The sequence below is a fragment of the Alligator mississippiensis genome, chromosome 15 (genome assembly GCF_030867095.1).
Source record: "Alligator mississippiensis isolate rAllMis1 chromosome 15, rAllMis1, whole genome shotgun sequence".
In the NCBI taxonomy this organism is placed as follows: Eukaryota; Metazoa; Chordata; order Crocodylia; family Alligatoridae; genus Alligator; species Alligator mississippiensis.
In genome coordinates, this window is record NC_081838.1 from 32,559,167 (window position 1) to 32,581,683 (window position 22,517).

The 22,517-nt window shown below is 45.9% G+C and overlaps 1 protein-coding gene, 1 long non-coding RNA gene and 1 pseudogene across 2 annotated transcripts; all 3 read right to left on the reverse strand.

Annotated features, from left to right (window-relative positions):
* Positions 1 to 438: 438 nt before the first annotated feature.
* On the reverse strand, positions 439 to 1,377 carry LOC132245562 (olfactory receptor 4D9-like; annotated as a pseudogene).
* Positions 1,378 to 5,607: 4,230 nt separating this feature from the next.
* Positions 5,608 to 6,769, reverse strand: LOC132245808 (olfactory receptor 14A16-like). Its single transcript, XM_059718831.1, has one exon. It carries the CDS (start codon positions 6,753 to 6,755, stop codon positions 5,799 to 5,801), a length of 957 nt encoding a protein of 318 aa, XP_059574814.1. The 5' UTR covers positions 6,756 to 6,769; the 3' UTR covers positions 5,608 to 5,798.
* A 1,765-nt stretch (positions 6,770 to 8,534) lies between these two features.
* On the reverse strand, positions 8,535 to 21,399 carry LOC132245772 (uncharacterized). The gene is made up of 3 exons (XR_009457488.1): positions 21,233 to 21,399; positions 19,932 to 20,059; positions 8,535 to 9,928 (listed from the first exon to the last, which is right to left on the reverse strand). It is a non-coding gene; the product is annotated as an uncharacterized LOC132245772 (long non-coding RNA).
* Between the last annotated feature and the right edge of the window lie 1,118 nt (positions 21,400 to 22,517).

Consider the following 22,517-nt stretch of genomic DNA (forward strand, 5'->3'; position numbering starts at 1 on the left):
GGCTGAATTGGAAGCAGAAGCTGGCAAGGAAGGAGACTGAATGGTGGGCAAGGAGACAGCAGACGGCCATAACCTAGAGACCTCCTAGCCTGACTGACTGGGGCCACCTGCCTGCTAGGGCTGAGAACCAGCGCACTCACTTCACATGTGAGCAGCCTGAGAGAGGTTCCAGCCATGCTACAGGCTTTGCATCCCCTTTGCTGGGGATGGGAGGGGTTGAGTAGCATGACCTATTGAACTTTAAGCAAGGTGCGTTTTATCTTTTGTTATAAGGTAGTACTTAACTAAAAATCGTTATTCACAAGAGTTTGACCAGGTCTCGTGTCTTTTGTTCAGCCCATAGATGGAATCCAATTTGTTCTCAGAGTTGGTTCACATTTTTTGAAAGCTGAGATGTACACCATGCTCTTCATTATTCCAGTTAAAGATGTGATTTCATTACTTTTTCCTGGAGAGCAATATTCTGCTCATTAACCTCGAGATAGCATTTTTCATCTTGGCATTTCTTAGAGTGTAAACGATTGGGTTCAACACTGGAGTGATGAGAGAGTAGGTGACAGAAACTACCTTATCTCCTAGTAACTTCTTGAAGGGTCGGTCATGAGGAAGATTCCTGGGATAAATATTAAGCTCATGACTGTGATCTGGGCAGCACAGGTAGACAGAGCTTTGTGCTGTCCATCTGTGACGTGTTTCCTGATTTGGACTAAGATGATACTATAAGATATGAGCAAGATCAAAAAAGATGCATGAAAGGAGCAGTCCACTGTTGGAGACCATCAGCAGCTCAACTAGGTCAGTATTAGCACAGGCCAGTTTGATGACCTGTGGGACATCACAGTAGAAATAGTCCAGGATATTGGGTCCACAGAACGGAAGCTGGATGATCAGTGCAGTTTGAACAATAGAGTGAGTAAATCCTCCCATCCATGACCCTATCACCAGTCCTGTGCACACATCCTGATTCATGATTGTCAAGTAATGCAGTGGCTTATGAATGACCACATACCGATCAACTGCCATCACCACCAGGAGGAAGATGCCAGCACCTTCACTAAAATGAAATAAGAATATCTGGATGATACACCAGTTGAAGGATATGGTTCTGGTGTGAGAAGCAAGGTCCCACAACAACTTGACTGCCGTGACTGAAGAATCACTGATGTCTGCGAAGGCCAAGTTGGCCAGAAAGAAGTACAATGGAATGTGGAGATGGCTGTTGGTGACCACCACAATGATGATGGTCAGGTTGCTGAGCCAGGTCATGAGGTAGACTAAGAAGAAGATCAGGAAAAGAAGATACTTCAGCTCTGGACTCTGGGTGAGACCCAAGAGGACAAATTTCGTCACTGTGGTCGCGAGGTTCTCCACTTCCATTGGGTATCCTTAATGTGTATTAACAAAGGAAACACTAATAATGAAAACAGTAGACAGGAGTTTTAGAACAGTTTCCATGGGATTGAATATGTTTTGGTCCACTTACATAAGGATCTAATGGCCATGAATGGTCACAATGACCAGCTGGAAATGTGTAATAGTAGGGCTAGTAATAAGGTGTTCTTTCTCCAGAAACAATAGTTTCTAGTCTTTCTGTTAACACTGAAAGTTAGGTCCTCTTTCACTATTCAGCAGTAACCCCACTTCATAAGTGCCTTTTTGGTACTAGCACAGAGTTTGTAATTCTATTTCAGCCTATGCGTGTTTATGCATGAAACAATGAGATGCTAGAAGCTGGATTTCCTACTTCTTGAGTAAGTACCCTAGGCATTAGGCTATTGGGCAAAATGACATGGGGGCTGTAGTCCTTAATGTTTCCTTCTAACACATGCTAGCGATCGGTTCCTTCCCAGATTCAATTTTGGGCAGGTAAAAGAACAAGTGAATGTGCCTGCATAGCTGCCTGGTCAGAGTTCAGACTACTGACCATGCTCAGTCCCCACATGGAGATTTCTGTATCTACATTGCACCGCAAATAGAATTGAAAGCTTCATGGCACTTACTTAGCTAGGCCACTGCCCTTTAGGTGTGTAAACTGAATAATCTAGCCTTGAAAGTCCGGTTTTGTGTTAACACTATATTTCGTCCCCACATACTCTTTCTCTCACAGTCACACCAAGGGATAAAAGGAAACTTTGTTAAGATGGAATTAAGTTTGAAAATGCCTAAATAAGTTAAGTGTGGGAATAGAAGATCATGCAGTATTCTATCTAGTGAATTTAGTAAATAAATCCAGTGTCTATGTTTAGTCCATGATTTTTTTGTAGCTGGTTGAATCATGGACTAAATATAGACATTGGATTTATGACACATTATAACCTGCCTGACATCCAACTCCCCAGGTAAACCTTCCATTTTTTACCAGCTATTCTCTTTCCCTCCCCCTTTCCTCATCTCGCATCCTTTGACTACAGCTGCTTTCATTCCCCCTTCCCCCAACCTGTCTCTCACCTACTGCCTTCCTCAATTTACATTTTGACTGATTGGCTTTCTTGCATTTGTACTGGCCTCTGCCTGCTTTACCACACCAGCCAGGCTGCTTTACCACATCTGCAGATGATTCTTCAGCCTGACAAAGGGTGTTTGTGCCCAAAAGCTTGCAAAGAAGATTTTTTCTAGGTATTGGAGTTGGTCTAATAAAAGATATCGGATTTACCCAAAGAACCTTGTCTGCCTAAATCGTAATGAGAAATTAAGAACTAAAGTGAAACTAGTACATAGTAAGTTTAAAGCAAACACAAGGATTTTTTTTTTTTTTTTCAGAAAATGTGTTACTAAGGTATAGAGCTCATTTCCACTAGGTGCTGTGGAAGCTGACAGTTCAATCAGCGTCAAAAAAGGAATTGGGAAAATGCTTGGTGGAACGGTGGGTTTGTAGCTATTGAGTATTCAGAGTTAGAGGTACGGCCTCTGAACCAGAACTTCCTAGACCTTAAATGCTGGAGGCTGCAAGTGAGAGAGGAACAACGGGAAAAACCCTGGTCACACCGTGTTCACTCTCCCTCTCAGCATGTACCCCCTGCTGCTGTGTGACACGGCATACTGAGTAAGATGGACTTACGGTCTGACCCAGTAAGTGGCAGTTCTTATGTTCTGATATAGAAACAAGTTTAGAGAGAATCTGCTGGGTGTACACGTTTGTGTGTGTGTCTAATATATATATTTAGAAGGACCACATTAATTGAAACATTTGTCTCATGAATTAAAAAAAAAACTTTCATGAAATTTTTCATGGATGGGTGGTTAGTTTTGAAATGACCAAAATGAGTAATTTTCAGATTTAAAATAAATAAATTAGAAACATGATTTTAAAAAGGGCTTAAGTAACTAAATGTGGAACTGGCTTAGACCTTTTTAAGGCCAAATGCAAAAATGATGACAAAAGCTAAGGCAAAAAAAAATCCTGTAGGTGTCCTGAACCTATGCAGATGCATGAACATCTGAAAGAGGGTATTAGAAATAAGCAGAAAGCCTGCAAGGAAAGAATAAAAGGGTGTGATCATCCAGAAAATCTATAAATTAAAGTTCAGAAATTTTAGGGATAAAGTGAAAATACTGAGTTAGAGTATCCAGTGCAACTTTAAAACAAATTGTGCAAGGTCCTTCAACCATGTGAATGAAAGGCATAATCAAGAAGGAATAAATAGGGATGGTCTGGAGTACGATTGTGGTAGGGATTAAAGACAATCTAGTTACGGAACAAAAACTAAAGAAATACTTTGCCTCAGATTTTGTTAAGGCAGACGATGGGGAACAAAGGCAGGATGGAAATAAGGGTACAGAAATGGCAAAAACCTCCTTGAAGGAGAAGTAAAATGTGTTTATGTAGGAGATAGGGTTGAGTATTTGATTGATTAAATGATGTTTGGTCAATTGGTCAGAAATTGTAGAAAATTGCAAATGCAGTCAAATAATATGTAGACAAAGCATAAATTTGCCATTAAGAAATGTGTCAAAAAACAAAAAAATAATATTTATGTCGAAAAAACCAAAAAAAAAATTACTCCCCATAAAATTGCCAATAATCTTTGACTGGTCAAAAACTGTGTTGTCCATTGACCAGTCAATTGACAATATTTGATCTGTAAAATGACTGATTTGCCAACCCTAATAGTGTATATGAAAGTGTATATGAACAACTTCGCATTTTGGCAGTATTGGTACATGAAGTAATAGGTCCCACAATTCTTAATCAAACGTTCAAGTCTGAGATGATATCATAGAATTAAAGACCATCATCTCTAGTATCCATATTGAAGAAGGACAGCAACCACAGTCCTGCTAGTATGACCTCATTGATCTATAAATCACTAGAACAAATTTTGAACAAAATAATTGCAGACCTGGAGGAAAATGAAAAAGGCAAAATAAATAAATCACATAATCTAACTCTACTTAACTAATAGGTGGAAAACAATCTGGGCCTTGATGTTAGAGGAAAGCAACAAGACAAGTGGCAATTCGAAATAAAAAGAGGAGCAGCAATGTGGTTTGGGGGTGGGGCACAATGATAATACATGACAGAAAGATCAAAAGGACAATGCAAATAGCTAGCTCTTCTACACAACTTTTTATCCACAAACGTCAAAGTGCTACACAAAGAAGGTAAATAACATTATGCTCATTTAAAAGATGGGGAAACTAAGGTACAAAGAGATTGAATGACTTGACCGAGGTCACAAAACCATCTCATAGCAGAGCTGGGATTGAAGCCAGGTCTCCTGTTCCCCAGGCACCAGCCAAAAAGGAAGCCCACGCTTTTAAATTGCTGGGATTCTGGGGCCAGGTGGGACCGCTTTTTTCCACTGCAGGTTTTTTTGACCCCTTGATATCCAGGAGTCTAATTTTGCCCCCACATGTGGCTTTGAGGCGCTGCAAAGCGCACATGCGCGCTCGTCGGGACTGGCCTCTGAGGACATAATCCACAAAAGCAAAAATTAAATCAAGTCTGACTGTATATCATGACACAGCAGTCACTTAGCTGTGACAAGGTGCATCTAGAGTTCTGGTTTCTTCTCATTAGACACAAGGTTTTGTCTACACCCTGCTAGATGAAGCCTTCACTGGGACAATATAATTGGGGCTTGTCCTGCTTTGAGGATGTGGCTGGACTAGATGACCCCCTAAGGATCCTTCCAACCCCAATTTTCTATGCTTTGTATGATTTCTATGGCAGCACATGCATGTTGTTTTAATAAGTCACAGAATAATATTATAAAGAGCAATGTGATCAGAGTCCGGGACCCAGTGCCTGTGATCCACCAGACCCTGCTCCCAGATCCTTTTCAACAGTCATACCCCCCCCCCCCCAGCTATTTATAACCCAATCTGTATCTGTGATTTTGAATATTCCCCCTAGATGCAGCAACTTGCATTTATTTCCTTGGACTTAATCCTGTTCTTTCAAGCCCAGCTCCCTAATCTATCAAGATTCATTTGAATTATGTTTCTATCCTCTAGAGTGTTTGCACTTCATTCCAGTTTCACATCATCTGAATATTTGTCTGTATATTATGCCATCCAAAAAATTGATTACACCAATTAGCAAACAAAAGCCTTCGATTCTTCATCATCTTGCAATTGATGGCATTTATTTTAGGTATTGCACAGAGTAAAATTAATGCATGAAACATCACTTTCCTGCTTCAGCAGTGTTAACACAAAATGACCAAAGTCAAATGTCATTGTACTTACAAAGCTACAGAATTAACCCTCCAGCTTATTTTTTTTTAAATAGTTTGTACACTATAGTATGGAAACAATAATTTCATGATTTAATTATAAAACAAACCTAAGTAAATTCATGAAAGAAAGATGGGCATATTGTTCATGGACAGGATCAGTCTGTGGAGCAGCTTCCTCAGGGCAGCTTGGATCTCCTTGTTCCTCATGCTGTAGATGACCGGATTCATCAATGGAGGCACCACAGAATACAGAACAGCTGCCAGGAGATCCAGGGGGGACGGGGAGTCAGAGATGGGCTTCAAGTAGGCAATGCCACCAGTGGAAAGAAACAGGGAGACTACGATAAGGTGAGGAACGCAGGTGGAGAAGGCTTTCTGCCTGCCCTGCTCCGAGGGGATTCTCCACACTGCGGTGAAGATCTGAACATACGACACAACGATGAAAACAAAACAGCCTAGAACTAAAAACATACTGAAGACAAGAGCTGCCAGCTCTCTGCGGTATGCATCAGAGCAGGAGAGCTTGAGTAGCTGGGGCACTTCACAAAAGAACTGGTTGATGATATTTGAGTGGCAGAAGGGGAGACTAAAGGTGTTCCCCGTGTGCATTGCTGAATAAATTACACCTGTAGCCCAAGCACAGATAGCCGTCCAGATGCAAGCTCTCCTGTTCATTATTATCTCATAATGCAGTGGCTTGCAGATGGCAATGGATCGGTCATATGCCATGATGGTAAGGAATGAAAAGTTGACTGCACAAAAGAGCAAGAAGAGAAAAACTTGGGACACACATCCAGCATAGGAAATTGTCCTGGTGTTTAAGAGAGAATTGGCCATGGACTTCGGGACAATGGCGGAGATGGAGCCAAGGTCAAGGATGGATAAATTTGCCAAAAAATAGTACATGGGGCTGTGGAGGTGGTGGTCCGTAGTTACAACAGTGATAACAAGCAGGTTCCCCACCAGAGCTGCCAGGTATGCTGCGAGAAAGATGACAAAGTGTAAGATCTGCAGCTCCCGAGTGTCAGAGAAGCCCAGGAGGAGGAACTCGGTTACAGTGGTCCAGTTGGGCATCTTCCTTCCCAGGGCACTGTGCAAGTCCTGGGTATAATAGAACAAGGGCCATGGTAAGGAGGAGAGTAACAAACTCAGTGGCTTTGATATTCCCATCAATAATGTCTCCAAATTTCCTGCTAAGAATGTAAATATTTCATTTTTTGCCCCATGGAAAGTTTGATTTTCATAAAGTACTTTTCCCTGACAAGACCCTACATAAAATGTTAACCAAGACACAACCCTGGAGGGTTTATTTATTTATTTATTTATTTTATTTATTTATTTGTTTTTGCTTTAAATCTGAAAGTTTATAGTTTTAAATTGATCTTACTTAGAAAATGTATGCTGGAAACAAATATATGTGAAATAAAATATATTATATAAAAAGATGAATTTCTTAGAGCCCTCATTCCCACCCCTCCCTCCCTCCCACCTTACACCCAATAAGCTGTAAAACATTATCATCATTAATAGCAAAAACATTGAAAATGTCTTCATTCACTCTTGTAGCTTTGAATCTATTATACATAAAATACAGTATGATTTCTGTAGCCAGGTTTTTCATCTTTTATATTCTTAAATCTCCTCTGCATCTTACTAAGACAGGACACTTCATTAATGCAGAAAACTTACTGAAATAGTTTTTGTGGTAGTTTCCTTATCTTGTGTCATATTCAGGCTTCCCCTGCCAAGATCCTTTGCTCTTGTCCAGTTGACCTCTCAGATCTCCTCTGCACCAACCACTACTTTAGATCCCCAAAAGAACAGATAACTCAGAGGTCTTTCTCTGCTCCCTTTGTCACTGAACAATTGAAGTAAATCCAGCCAGGTTTCTGACCTCAACCCCAGCTTGTAGAAAAGGAGTGGAGCAAGACGGCAGTTTTTCAATTCTTTTCTTCCAAAGGCTCATGGGACTCGTTTCCTGGAGTCCTGCACAGCTCAGAAGGAAAAGCCCAGATGTAAACAGTCTGAGCTGTACAGATGTTAGCAGAACAGCAGAGCTGTGCTCTGGTTTAATCTCCCTCATGATACAAATCAAGCCCACAGGGGTGGTCTAGTGGAGGCACTGCATGCGATGTGCATTGTGGACTGGCTACACCTGGTGCTTGCCCCATGTGTACAGCTCTAGCCCTGCACACCACACACAAGACAACCTGGCCCCAGCACCGTGCACAGCATAAGATGTGAGGGGCCAGCCTGTAGTGCATGCTACCCACAGAAGGTCACTGGGGGTGTGTATTGCATGTGGCATTGGTGATGCGTAGGAGTTGTACGTGGGTACACGTGCACCCCCTGAGATTGGTGGTGCACCCCTGTGAAAGAAGCTGGCACCTTGTGTGCAGTTGCCACTTCCCAGTGCCCCACCAACACTCCCGACAGCATCTTTGGACGATTGCCACTGGCCACTGCCAATGTGGCTGGTGGTGCTTTCAGGTGGTTGCTGGCTGTCTGCACTCGCCACTCCCCCCATCCCAGCCACCGACACTACCACGGCTGCCTGAGGGAGTTCTCCATTTGCTGCCACAACCATTGCCCACGGGTGGTTGCTGTGCCCCCACAGCTTCTGGGGGCACGCATCTTTCATGGCATGTGGCATTTGCACCAGGCTAGGTGTGTCTATATGAGATGCTAGGTCACTGTAGCGATGAGCTGCGGCAATGCCATTCATTGCTTTGGCAACATAGTGTTGGCAAGCACTAACCAAGATGCTGCCACTACTGTGCAGTAGCAATGAACTCCTGAGCAGTACTTCATGGCTACTGCTCAGTAGGCTTTGAAATGACCCAAGTGCCTTAGGGACTGCATAGTCGTGGCGGGTACTGCGTGTTCATTTAGTTCTTGCTAAAGAAAGTCCTACATGACTGCACAGTAAAAACTGCCCAGTGGGACAGATGTGTAGCTAACTGTGCACACTGGATCCTATGTGTAGGGTGGGTCAATGGGCCCAATCCAGACAAATCCCCAAACTAGTACATAGGGCTAGCCTGGCACAGGTGCCACATGAAGCATACATCCCTGTGCAGACTCATGCCATGTACAGCCCATGCCAGGCAGGCTCCACAAGGAGCATCAAGGGATCAGAGACTTGTTCATGGACCTTATGTCTCTTGCCTGATGGATGCCAGAGCCTGATCTGACAATATGTGTCTCTGTCCTTCAGCCTCCATGATAACTTACTGTACTGGTGGCTCCCACTTGGGACAGGGGTTGGTGGGAGTCCAGCAGATACAAGATTTATGCTGTTTGGAATTCACTCTCATCATGGATGTTCCCATGGCCAGAAGCAATGATCCCATCATGGGAGAAATTTAAAAAAACAAAAAAACAAAACAACCTTTCCCAGTCCCCAAATTAGGATTTCACTACTCCTAAACCTTTTAAGACAGATGCTTATTTATTTTCTGCTTGAAAAAGTTGAATGAGCAGATTCCACAATTTCCACAAGCCAGTTGTATAAGATAGGTGGAGGGGCAGTGGGGCACTAGCCCAGGTGTAGTTGGAGTTAGGTGCTTACCCTTCTTAGATAGGTTGAAAAGCTCTTTGGAAATCTGGGTATCATGAAGAACGCGTGCCTCCAGCAGCTGGGGGGCACAGCTGCACTGGCAGTGGCGGGAGCGTGGTGGTGGCAGCAGGAGCGCGGCAGTGGTAAGCACAGAGCTCCCGTAGATGCCGCTGGTGCTGTTGGCAGTGCGGGGGAGCAGTGGGTGGTGAGTTCTGAACAGGGGTCAGCAACCACCCCCAGGCACCACTGGCAGTGGTGCCAGCGGCAATTGCAGATGGCCCTCAGAGGCCGCCAGTGGTTTTGGTGATGAGGTGGTCAACGTTGTCTGCCTGCAGGCACCACCGACACTGTTGGCAGCACCTTTTTGTTGGGGGTGCACCACCATGCTCAGGGGCACACATGTACCCACATAAACCTGCTACGGGTTGCCCCTGAGCATGGTAACTGAGATGGAGCCAAGATCCAAGACAGACAAATTAATCAAGAAGAAGTACAAAGGGGAATGAAGTTTGTAGTTAAGAGTTACAATTGTGATGATGAGATACCCCACCAGGGCTGCCAAGTATGCTGCTAGACAGATAACAAAGTGTAAGATCTGGAGCTCCCGAATATCGGAAAAGCCCAGGAACAGGAACTCAGTCACGGTGGTTTGGTTGGACATTTCCCTCTTCAGTGCATTGTGCAAGGCCTGTGAAGGAAGGACAAGGACAGTGGTCAAGATCAGAGTTACAAATATAACAGGAGAGAGTCTCATGTCAGAAACAGCTCATGAACTAACTGTCAGTACTGTCTGTCTTTAAGTGCTGTAAAATTGTAAGTGGAAAGTATTATTACTGGGAATATTTTTTTTTGTTTTTTTTTGTTTTTAAATATAAAGGAATTCCACACAAGTCCTTATCTGTGGGCATATATATAAAAAAAAAGAAACGACCCAGAAGATACTTCAGAACAAAACAATATTTATAATTATGAATATCGGTTATGTGATATCTCAGACGGTTTGCCTTTTAATTGCTTCATGCTCCCATTCTCCTCATTTTTGGTCTGCCAACTTGATCAAGGGAGATGGTTTCATAGTGAGATCTGAGTGTGGCATTTTGTATTTGATTTTTAATAGCAACAACAGGAAAAGAACGAACCTCAGCAAACATCAAGGCCACAGCAAGATCTTGCACACTGCCGACAGCACTTGTGAATACAATAAGATGCTGGTCAATAAACTGCTAACACTCCTCTTTCCCCTTCCCTGCTATATACAGCATAAACATAGACACCATCCTAAGTGTCACCTTGTCTGAAAAGAATGTATTCTGAGTTCTCCCTGCCATGTGGTTATAAGCTGATTTATATGGTCCCCATTCGCATCTGGATGGTAATCTCTTTACCAGGATAGTCCAATACCATCCTTCTGTCACCTCCACTTTGTGTCATTGATCTTTGTCATTTGGGTACAAGATCTTTAAGCTCTTTTGGGCAAGGGGTGCTTTTCACTATGCATTTGCTCATCACACTTCGTTGGGTCCCCTGACCCTAATTTGAGAGGCACTCGGATATGAAAAAGATATTTTCAGGGGTATGAACTGTGGGGCTTGCTGAGTTCTTCCTCCTTCAGGCATTTTTCTGGCAAACAACTGAATCTGGATGCAATGACTGAGGTAGGATTGTAATCCTGGTGTTGCTGGGCAATACTGAATCTCTGCCATGGGGTTTAGGATTTAAGCCTGGAAGGATATTTCTTATAAGAAAATGTCTACTCTTAAAGACATAATTTTTGCAATATGATATGTGTTATAGCATTTCTTCCAAAGCATAAGTTTATGTAGAAGAACAAAAATAAAATATGGGGAGGATTATTTGGTTTAAATCTGCAGTCTCCATGAGCTTTTGATTGAAAATTTCCAATTCCAAAGACCCTGAAAGATGTGGGTTCTTGATAAGAAGTTCAGATTTTCTGAAGGGAGCTGTTTTTTTTTTTTTTCTTCTTTGACCAGTTGAATAGTTTTTTAAATATGTTGGTAGATTTCCAGTTGTGTCTTTCTTCGGTTCTGAAATACTACACACGTCCCCCTTGTCACCAACCAAACACTGTCACTTGCAATAACGATCTTACTGCAATGTTCTTTGTCAAGTTTTTCTTAGCTTGTGATCAGATCCTCCAGTGCCAGGATTGTTTGCTAATTTTCCTTCTACTGATTTATTGAATTTCTCTTTTCCCTGCCACTGCCAAATCTTCAGAAGTCAAAATATCTTAGGAGCTTTCTCTTCACTCCATGACTGAACTGGCAGAAGCAGAGCCAGTTTCTCTCTGTAGATGATGATGAACTTCACTGGTGTGGAAGAACTGATGCTGTAGGAAGGTGATTTCTCCACATCTCTCTTCTTAGGGTTTCTGGGACATATTTGGGGGACACTAGGTAAGCCACTCTTGCAAGATCTGGGGGAACGTTTCTCCCTCAGTATGACACAGTGGCAATGTGTAGGGGGTGCACATGCACCCTTTGAGAGCACCAGTGCACCCCCTGACCATCCGTGCTTGCCGCTTAGGCGATGGGCAGGGGGGCAGGTGGGAGCGCCACTGCCCCACCCCTGCAAGCGCCAGTTGATCACCACAGCCACTCCCAGAAGTGGCTGCAGGTACTCCAGGAAGCGGCTGCAGAGATTGGCCACAGCAATCAGCTGTCATGGGATCAGGTGCAGGGGCGAATCCCCTCCAGTCAGCAGGATCGGCCACAGGGGAACACCCCCTCCCCCCCCCCCGCATTTGGCAGTAGTGATCGCAGGGGGGGCATGTGCCCCCCTGACTAAGGCAGCACCAGTCACCTATGGTGTGGCAGGAAATCCAGGGTCTCAATTGGACAACTCAGGTGCCTGTACACTAATGCCAGGAGCATGGGGAACAAGCAGGAGGAGCTAGACCTCCTACTCTCCAGTGGGTGTTATGATCTAGCCCAGCTTACCTCCAAAGCACAGAATCAGAAATGAGCCTTCCTGGGTTCTTACATTTTTAAAGTTTTGATTCTTTAGTTATTTCACCTTTTATCTATTGTTATCTGCTTCTGGGCTAGGATACATATCATCTGGGGCCAGATTAAGACAGACATCTAAAAAGTCAGTAAAGTTTATAGTCACATTTAGGAAAGCTATTACATAAGTTAGCTGGCTCGGTTTCATAGCTTTGGTGGTGTTGTCAATACCTTTAAGATCGACTTACCTACTTTTCAGACATCACAGTGACTCTAATACAGGTGGCTCAGTATCTTTTCTCTTAACTTTTATGCCATGTAATTCTCCGTGCTCCAGTAAATGCGTCACTATATCCATCTTGTTATTTTTCAGTTGCTTTGGTTTTCTTTAATTTCAGAACAGTGAATCCTGGGACAGGCAAAAAAAGTAGAATGGACTGAGGCATGAGCTGTTCAGTGCTCGGTTCCCTTAGGCTTTGTGGAAAATGAAAGTCTAAAATGACAACATGCGCAGAGGCAGCAGGGGCTAGTGAAGGCAGGTCAGGATGGCTGGACTCATAAAATCGGCACTCATCTCTGCAAATGGATCACTTCACATGCCTGTGGTCACCCTGTTCCACTCTGGGACCAGCAGGGTGACAAGGGAGGCTGGAGGGAGAATCACCATGCGTTGTGCAGTTAGACTTGGGTCAGTCATTCTGTCTGGATCAAGCCAATCAGGAATTTTTTGACTGCACTAAATTACTCTTACCTTGTTTCCTGGCAGGCCACAGCCCCAAACCTGGATCCTCAACCTGTCCAGCTCAGCTGCTCATGCTAGCCTACAACCTCTCCAGCTGACCATTCAGGCTGGGGAAGCCTGTCCAAAAACCTCTATCAGGGCCTGGCTATTTGCTCATTCTCTACCACTGAAGTGGCCAGTCACTCCCCCACTTCACTCCACCTCCACATAAACTCCTGACCTGGAAGTGGAAGTGTCTGGACAACAGGGACTCGGATGGCTTTCCTGTCATTACGGCTTGTGCCTCTGCCTGCTCTCTCTGGGTGCATCTGCACATGCAATTAGGGTGAAAACTCCGGTGCAGTTCACAGCACATTGAGCAGGGGTGGAGCAGCCCCATGCTCGCACAGAGTGTGGTGGGGGAGCAGCCCTAGACTCTGGAGGGCATCATCGGGCAGTCCAGGGGCTGGCTGAGGCATGTGGGTGCTCGAGTGCGGGGCTAGCCATCTACATGTGCATTGTGGTGGCATAAACTACTCTGGTGTAAGATAAAACTTGTCCCAGACCATACTAACCTATAGTGGAGTTAATTAATTGACTGCAACCTAATACGGGCGCACATGTAGATAGCAATGCTTAATGTAGATAGCAATGCTACTTAATCAGCTCCACAGTAAAGCACACATGTCGATGCACACTGTTTGATTTCCTGGCTTGTCGACTTGGATGGCTCTCGGACTCCACTCCTTGCCTGATCCTCCTACTCTCTGATTCAGTTTCCCCCACAAACCCATTCTCAGATAGACGACCTGGCTCATTCCTGGAATCCACTTACTAAGCCAGACCCCAGTCAGCCCCTTGAACACCAAGGGACCCCCAGATCTGGCAGCCTCTGGTCCAGTGTGACATTTTCAGAGAGTAGCCAGAGTTGAGTGCCCTGCAAGTGATAAGACCAGAAGCAGAAACTGCAGCTCTCTCAAATTATACAGGATGAGGGAGAGGTGTCCTAAGTGTAACTGGCCTTCCTCATCATCTTAATACAACCTAAAGAGGTTAGGGATTCTTAAAAAAATCATCTCTGTCCTGAAAATGTCTCTGACTCATAGCTACATGTCAGGTGTCCTCAAACCAGGCAGACTGGAGGAAGAGCCCACCTCTTTCCCAGCAGCCTCGTACTCAGAACACTTCCTCAGTAGTCCGCCTGACACTCAGTGGGTGGGTCTAGCCTTTTTTAATGCACATTAAAGAGTCGCTAAGAAATGATGTTGTTTAGTTAATGCACATTAAAATAAACTAAGGTGCATTAAGCATCACTTAAATTGTGGGTATCTGCACATGAGCAGCGAGGCTGCTCTGAGGCGCTGTAATTCCACTGCATCGGAGCTGACTCGATTAATCGAGACTGCTGGACTGTGAAAATTCCCGTGCTCCAGCAGCCTCCCACATCTTGTGTATCAGCACCCCTGCACTTCCAAATGGTGGCAGGGATGCTTTATGTAAAGCTCCTTCAAATTTATCTAAATCTTGTCAAGAGAGCTTTAGATAAAGCACCCCAGCTGCCATTTTGAAGTGTGGGGATGACGATACAGAAGATGCTCTGGGAGCTCTGTGCTGTGCTGTAGTAGGTGTTCCCAAGCAGCCTTTGCCCAGGTAGTTGATCTGGTTTGTCCTGGGGCTGCGGGTGGGCCCCAGAGGGTACCTCGGCTGATGTCAGGAGACCCCCTTAACTCACCTGCCATGACTTTGAATGGATCCTCAGTGGATGGGGTCTCCTTCGAGGGAGCCTCCAGGGTCATCATGCCTCTTGGCGGGGACTCACAGGGCTCCGACTTCCCCTACACCGCGGCCAAACACCACCTTCAGCCGCGGGTCTTCAAGGCTTGCTTTACCATTGGCCCCTACTTGTTTCTTCGCCCAGACTTCCTGTTGTTCGCCGGCGGTGGGACCTGGTGTCCTGGGCCAGGCCCCGGCATGAGGCTGAAAGGATCTTAATTTCCACCACCCTCACCCCTATTCTAACACCCTCTCTGACACCATGTAAAATACCCACCACCGTGATCGCCTGCGGGGTGCAGAGTCACTCGGCCCGTGGGGCCCTGTGCCTCCCCGGTGCCCCTTGGCTCTGAGCTTCCCCATAGCTTCTTTCTCTGCTGTCTGCACTACCGGCTTTGCTGCCGGCTCCTTCAGTGGTTTCTTCACCAACTTCTTTGTCAGCTCCTCTGATGGCTCCGCTGCCGGCTCCTCTGCTGGATCTCTCACCAACTTTACAGCCGGCGCCTTTGCCGGCTCCTCTGCTGGCTCCTTTGCTGGCTCTCTCACCGGCTCCACTGTTGGCTCCTTTGCCGCCTTCACTGCTGCTGCCGGCTCCCTCGCCGACTTCACTGCTGGCTCCTTTGCCAGCTTCTCTGCCTTTGCCGCTGCTGACTCCCTCGCCGGCTTCACTGCTGCAGCTGCAGCAGCAGCTGCTTTCGCCGTCCCAGGCAGTCAGCCGCCGCGGGTGCATGCTGCTTGCCTCGGGTCCTCCTGCGGGCTCTCTGGTAGCCTGCCTATTCCCGGTGCCCTCGGAGTTTCTCTTTATTTCCGCTGGGTGGTGTCCCCTGCTGACGTCACCCGGCCTCAACTGAATATGGGTGCGGCTAATGAACCGCATGGGTGGTTTTCCCGCGCTTGCTCCCCCGCTCCTTCCAGCCCCTGCGAATGGTAAGTAGGGGCTTTCTTCCTCTTCTATTTTGGCCTGGGGTTCCCCTATAGCCCCGGCGTCCCCCTCTTCTAAACCGGCATCCCGGGGACAAGCTCTAATTACAACAGCTCTCAGAGCCGCTCTAATTAAAGCACACTCCCATGCCCCACTCCCAGAGCACTTGTATAAATGCCCTGTGCTGTTTAGTTAATGTGCATTAGAACAGGCTAATGTGCATTTTCCTAGTACCACACAATGGAGGGTGCATATATACAAGCACCAAGGCTCCTCCAAGGTGCTGGAATTCCAGCATGTCAGAGCAGACTCAATTAGTGAAGTCTGCTGGACATGGTAATTGCCGTGCCCCAGCAGCCTCCAGCATCTCATGTATCAGTGTCCCTGTGCTTAAAAATGGCAGTGGGGTACTTGAACTAAAGCTCATTGAATTAACTTTAATTCAAGCACCCTCACTACCATTTTTAAACACGGGGAGGCTGACACATGAGATGTGGTGGTGCTCTCGGAGCCACTCTAATTACAGCACCACTCCCCCCACCCCTCAGAGCATGTGTAAAAGTGTGCAGAGATACTAGATTTAATGCACATTAACTAACGAATGTTAATGCATGTGTAGTGCTCAGAAATGAGGAGATCTGACTCCAGAATCATCTCAGCCAAGGAAGGTTTGAACCCACATCACCCTCTTCCCGGAAATGAATCCCATCATAAATAAAAGTTAATGTGCTTAAAGTCAATGAACAAATGCATTGATCAAATTCTAAATGATTCAAAGAAAATGGCCAATCCCAATGACTTGAGTAGGATGATTACTTGATATTATTCTTCTGATGTAGGTTGTTTTAGGAAGCACTGTAAGTTGTCCAATTCTAAAATGCCTTTCCATTGTACTAAAATTGACACAGCATTCATGTATTTATCCACTTGGGTTTAACAAGAAAAAATGCACATGTTAGATCCTAGATGCATATTAACACATGACTAAACACCCAGGAGGCAGAACCAGAATTAAAATAGTCTTTTATCTGGGGATGCACCCGTCCAGAAGTCTACAGAAACTCTCTTCTTGCCATTTACTATTGAAAGAAAATACTGATGATACCATCTATAATTCCTGGTCCCAAAAATCTCCAACCAAAAAAATATTGCCGTCTGCCACCATCCCTTCCATGGACTATAAGACAAATCTGGATGTTTTCCAAAGGCATACATTCCACAGAAATTAATTATCTGAAGTGCTATAACTTTTGAACAAGAAAATTGGATTACTCCATAATACCTATCTTAACAGTGGGCCATTAAGGAACAGCCTACTGCAACTGGCTGGAGGGAAGGCAAGCAAGCAACTCACACAAGCTTCTAAGTGAATGCCAAGCCAGGGAGGAAGCATATTACTGTATAGAAACGACAAACCTGAGTCCTCTACACATAGCAGAGATGGCCTCAGTTCAACAGTCCAGCAGCCTTTCTATGATCAGGTGACTCATCACCTGGATGAGAGAAAAGCTGTTAACATCATATACCTCGACTTCCAGAAAGCCTTTGACCTGGTATCCCATGAGGTACTGATCAGAAAACTGGATGATATAGGGTTCAGCTATGGGACCATTAAGTGGTTGTGAAACTGGTTGCAGGGCAGGACACAGAGAGTCCAAATGAATGGATCTGTGTCGTCGTGGTGAGATGTGGGCAGCGGGGTACCCCAGGGGTTGGTACTTGGCCCAGTGCTGTTCAATATCTTCATCAACAACCTGGATGAGGGGGTGAAAAGCCCATTGGCCAAGTTCAAGGATGACACTAGGATATGGAGTTGTGTGGACACATCCACAGATAGGCTGCAGATACAAGCAAACATAGACAGGCTGGTATGTTGGGCAGAACAGAACCAGATGAGGTTTAACGTAAAGAAATGCAAAGTGTTACACCTGGGAAGGAAGACCTACAACTACAGCTGGGCATTGCTAACCTGACCAGCTCTACAAATGAAAGGGATCTGAGGGTAACTATAGAGCCCAGCATGAATATGAGCCAGCAATCTGACGCACTAGCCACTAGGGCCAATAAAACTCTGGCATGCATCAATCAATGAATCTCCAGTAAATCCAAAGAAGTGATTCTCCTGCTTTACTCCAACATTGGTGCAGCTGCAGCTGGAGTATTGTGTCCGGTTCTGGGCACCACACTTCAACAAGGACGTGCTAAAGATTGAGAGTGTCCACAGAAGGGCCACCTGCATGATCAGGGACTTGCATGGCAAGCCATATGAAGAGAGGCTGAGGGATTTCAGACTCTTCAGCCTAAAGAAAAGCAGGCTGAGAGATGACCTGATCGTGGCTTACCGCTATATCAGAGGCATGCATCAGGTGCTCAGTGAACAACTGTTTACCAGGGTGCCCTGGGGGAAAACTAGAAACAATGGGCATAAACTCCTGGAAGATAGTTTCAAGCTGTACATTAGGAAAAAAAAAATCTTTGCAACTAGGGTGTCCAGATGATGGAACAAGCTCCCCCCAGAGGTCGTGCAATCATCTACCCCAGAGGTCTTCAAGAGAAGACTGGATGGTCACCTGGCTAGGGTCATCTAATCACAGATGTCTTTCCTGCTCATGCAGGGGGCTGGACCCAATGATCCTTTGGGGTCCCTTCCAGCCCTACAATTTTATGAAACAAGTGTCAAAAGGCCCTGCTGTCATTAAGCCAAGGTCCTATAAAAAGTAACAATTGAAGGTCTGGTGTGGAGAAGAAACTAGATAGCTGCAGAAGAACAACAGCAAGGAGCCAGTATGCAGGGACAGAAGAAACTAGTGCCCAGATGACTCTGATTCAGCTTCAACCTTCAGTTAGTCAGAGGTCTAAAAGTGGAAGTGCAGTCTGAAGAGAAGCTCTGAATATTCCAATTTGCCCCAAATTATTTCAAAACTAACATCCTTGGAATGGAAGGATACTCCGGGAGTGTCTACACATGCAGGCACATGTGTTTGCAGCAGCTCAAATAGAAGCGGTGCAAACTTGAGCCAGGGCTTTTTGCCAGCACCTGTGCTGTCTCCAGCAGTATAAAAAGCTGCCCTGTCCTGGACCCATCAGTACAAAAAGCTGGCTTGTCTAGTAGCTCAGGGCTACTCACTCTCAGGAACTTTTGGGGGCCAGCCAATTGGTACCTGGGGCCACTACCCCTCATGCCAGCCAGACTGCTGAAGCAGCCCTGAGAGCTCCCTGCACGCTTTACCCACTGCAGCAGTCTGGCAGTGGGGGTGCTGCGTGTCTGTGACCTGTTGCACACCCACCAGACCCAGACGGGGACTGCACAGCCAGTTGAGGCAGCTGCCCCTCTGGGCCAGCTTCCAGTGGGCTGTGGCAGCAGAGTTGGCCTTTGTGCGGCACAACTGCCATGTGTCTGCCCAACCATCTGGGCAGCTATCCCCCAGAAAATGTTCCCAGTGTGGTGGCCTGTTTTGAACTGTGAAAGCATGTCCTCCTGGCCCCAGTTGGCCAGGAGTTCAGCCTCCTCCAGCTGGGTCCAAGGTACCAGCTCTGAGCAGGCAGGGTCCTGCCACTGGCCTCCTAGCAGGAATTATGGTATTCCCTATTGGAAAACTGAAAAATCCCCAATACAAAAATCCCAAAGTCGCTCTGTAAAATACCCTGAAATCCATGTTCCTCCACAATTAAAACAAACAACTACTAGAGAGAGAGACAGACAGACAGACAGACAGACAGTGATCAGTTGGGCAATGTTTTACTGATACATCTACAGTGTTACATCAATTTGGAAGCCTCCCAGTGTCTCTATCATCATAATAAATAGAACTCTAAATACCTATATGTTTTGTTGCCCCTCCACAGGGGTTACAGCCCCCCCAACAAAGGCCAAGTGGCTTCTGCAGGGGCTACCACCCCTGCTTGCTCCCCCAACCCCTGGATTGCTGCCCGGCCTGGCCCCATCTCCTGCTGGCTCCTGCAGACTCCCTGATCCTGATGGCTACCCCAGCCCCCTGATGGCTGCCTCCCCCCCAGCCTCCAGCACTTAAAAACAAAGAAATAATTTTAAAAAGCCTCTACACACCAGCAGTAGCAGGGGCTGCAGGGGCTCTTAATGGCAGAGCTCCTGCATGCAGCACGGGGCAATGGGGGCAGCAGGGCCTGGGCTGGGGCTGCTACAACTGTCACCCTGCCCCACGCTGTGTGTGTCGGGGGGGGGGGGGCATTGACCCTGACAGCAGTTGCTACTGCCAGTGACTGTGGGGTGGGGGAGGCGGGGTTTGATTTCTTTTTTAATTGCTGGGATTCTGGGGCTGGGTGAGGCACTTACTGCTTTTTTCCACTACAGGTAGTTTTGACCCCTTGATATCCAGGAGTCTAATTTTGTCCCCGCATGTGGCTTTGAGGCATTGCAAGGCACATGCACACTCGTCTGGACTCACCCTCTGAGGACACAATCTACAAAAGCAAAAAATAAATCAAGTATTACTAGATATCATGATACAGCAGTCACTTATCTGGGACAAGGTGCATCTAGAGTTCTGGTTTCTTCTCATAGGACACAAGGTTTTTAAGACCCTGCCGGATGAAGCCTTCACTGGGACAATATAGTTGGGGCTTGTCCAGCTTTGAGCAGGTGGCTGTACTAGATGACCCCCTGAGGATCCTTCCAACCCCAATTTTCTATGCTTTGTAGATTTCTCTGGCAGCACAAACATGTTGCATTAATAAGTCACAGAATAATACTATAAAGAGCAATGTGATTAGAGGCCGGGACCCAGTGCCTGTGATCCACCAAACCCCTCCCCCCCCGATCCTTTTCAACAATCATACCTTCCAGCCATTTATAACCCAATCTGTATCTGTGTTTTTGAATATTCTCCTCTAGATGCAGCAATTTGCATTTATTTCCTTGGACTTAATCCTGTTCTTTCAAGCCCAGCTCCCCAATCTATGCAGATTCATCTGAATTATGTTTCTATCCTCTAAAGTGTTTGCACTTCATTCCAATTTCACATCAACTGGATACTTGTATATTCTGTCATCCAAATAATTGTGTCAGTGTGCCCATCCTGGGTACCCGTTTTTCTGGTAGCTCCCCCGATTCCCGCCTGCCACGACTTGATCTAAATTCAATTTTTGGGTGGGGAGGAACAGTTGTTATATACCGGTACCCCGGTAATGAACACGCTGGTCAGGTCTTAATTGGGAGTGCTTTATTAATGTTAGGTGTGAATGCCCCGGGGATCGCCTCCGGGGTTCTCACTGCCTGCAGTCTGGGAACCACGCAGGGCTTCTTGTTTGCTTGTTCTTCAACAATCAGCCACTAACAAGGCAATTAGCGGCTGATTAATGCCGATCCGGGATTCCCCGGCTGCGGTTTGTGCAGGCTTGAGAAGTGCAGCTTCGTCAATTTCCTTTCTCTTTCCTTTCACTTTCTGGAGCCTCTGCTTCCCCTTCACCCTCCTGTGTGGGGTCGGGTAACGGGCTACAGGACAATGTCAGGGCTTCTTCGCACTTTTCCTCTCTGCCTCTTTCTTTCCTCTTCTCCCCCTCGCTCGGGGAAATCCAGCCCCACTAAGACTTCGGAGCTGCGGGGGTTTCTGCACCGCTGCTCCATTTCTAACTCACGGTCGAGGCTGTCTGCTTCAGGTATGACCCGATCCGGGGAAGGACATCTCGATTCCCTCCAGAATTCTCAACTTCATTTAGGAGTGCATCCCTTCTGTTTCCTCCTCACATGTGCGCCCCCGAAGGCACCTTTAGGAAGTTTCCTCCCCTCTTTGTTTCCCTTTTCTGGCTCCTTATTGGCTGCCTGAGGTTATTCCGTCATCCATTTCCCGGATGTCTTCATCTCTGGCAGCTGCTCCCTCATTTTAGTAACCGCGTAGTGACTGCGGCGCTGTTACAAATTGATTACACCAGTTCTTAAACAAGTCTTTCATTCATCATCTTGCAACTAATGGCATTTATTTTAGGTGGCACAGATGGTAAAATTGATGCATGAAACAGTGCTTTCCTGCTTCAGCAGTGTTAACACAAAATGACCCAATTTAAGTGTCATTGTATGTAGAAAGCTATAGAATTAACCCATCACCTTTATTTTTTGTAAATAGGTTGCACACGATAGTATGAAAACAAGAATTTAATGACTTAATTATAAAAGAAACATAAGTAAACCAAAAACATGAAAGAAAGATGGACATATTGTTCTTGGAGAGGATCTGTCTGTGGAGCAGTTTCCTCAGGGCAGCCTGGATCTTCTTGTTCCTCATGCTGTAGATAACCAGATTCATCAATGGAGGCACCACAGAATACAGAACAGCTGCCAAGAGATCCAGAGGTGATGGGAGTCAGAGATGGGCTTCATGTAGGCAATTGCACCAGTGGAAAGAAGCAGGGAGTCCACAGTAAGGTGAGGAATGCAGGTGGAGAAGGCTTTCTGATGGCCGCGCTGAGAGGGGATTCTCCACACTGCGGTAAAGATCTGAACATACGACACAACGATGAAAACAAAACAGCCTAAACATAAAAACACACTGAAGGCAAGAGCTGCCAGCTCTCTGTGGTATGTGTCAGAGCAGGAGAGCTTGAGTAGCTGGGGTATTTCACAGAAGAACTGGTGATGATGTTTGAAAGGCAGAAGGGTATGGTAAAAGTGTTCCCTGTGTGCAGTGCAGACTAGATGACACCAACAGCCCAAGCGCAGGCAGCCATCTGAATGCAGGCTCTCCTGTTCATTATTATCTCATAATGCAGTGGCTTGCAGATGGCAACGTACTGGTCATATGCCATAACTGTGAGAAGACACATATTTACCTCCAGGAAGCAGAAGAGACAAAACACTTGGGCAACACATCCAGCATAGGAAATCCACCTGGTGTTCAGTAAAGTGTTAGACATGGATTTAGGCACA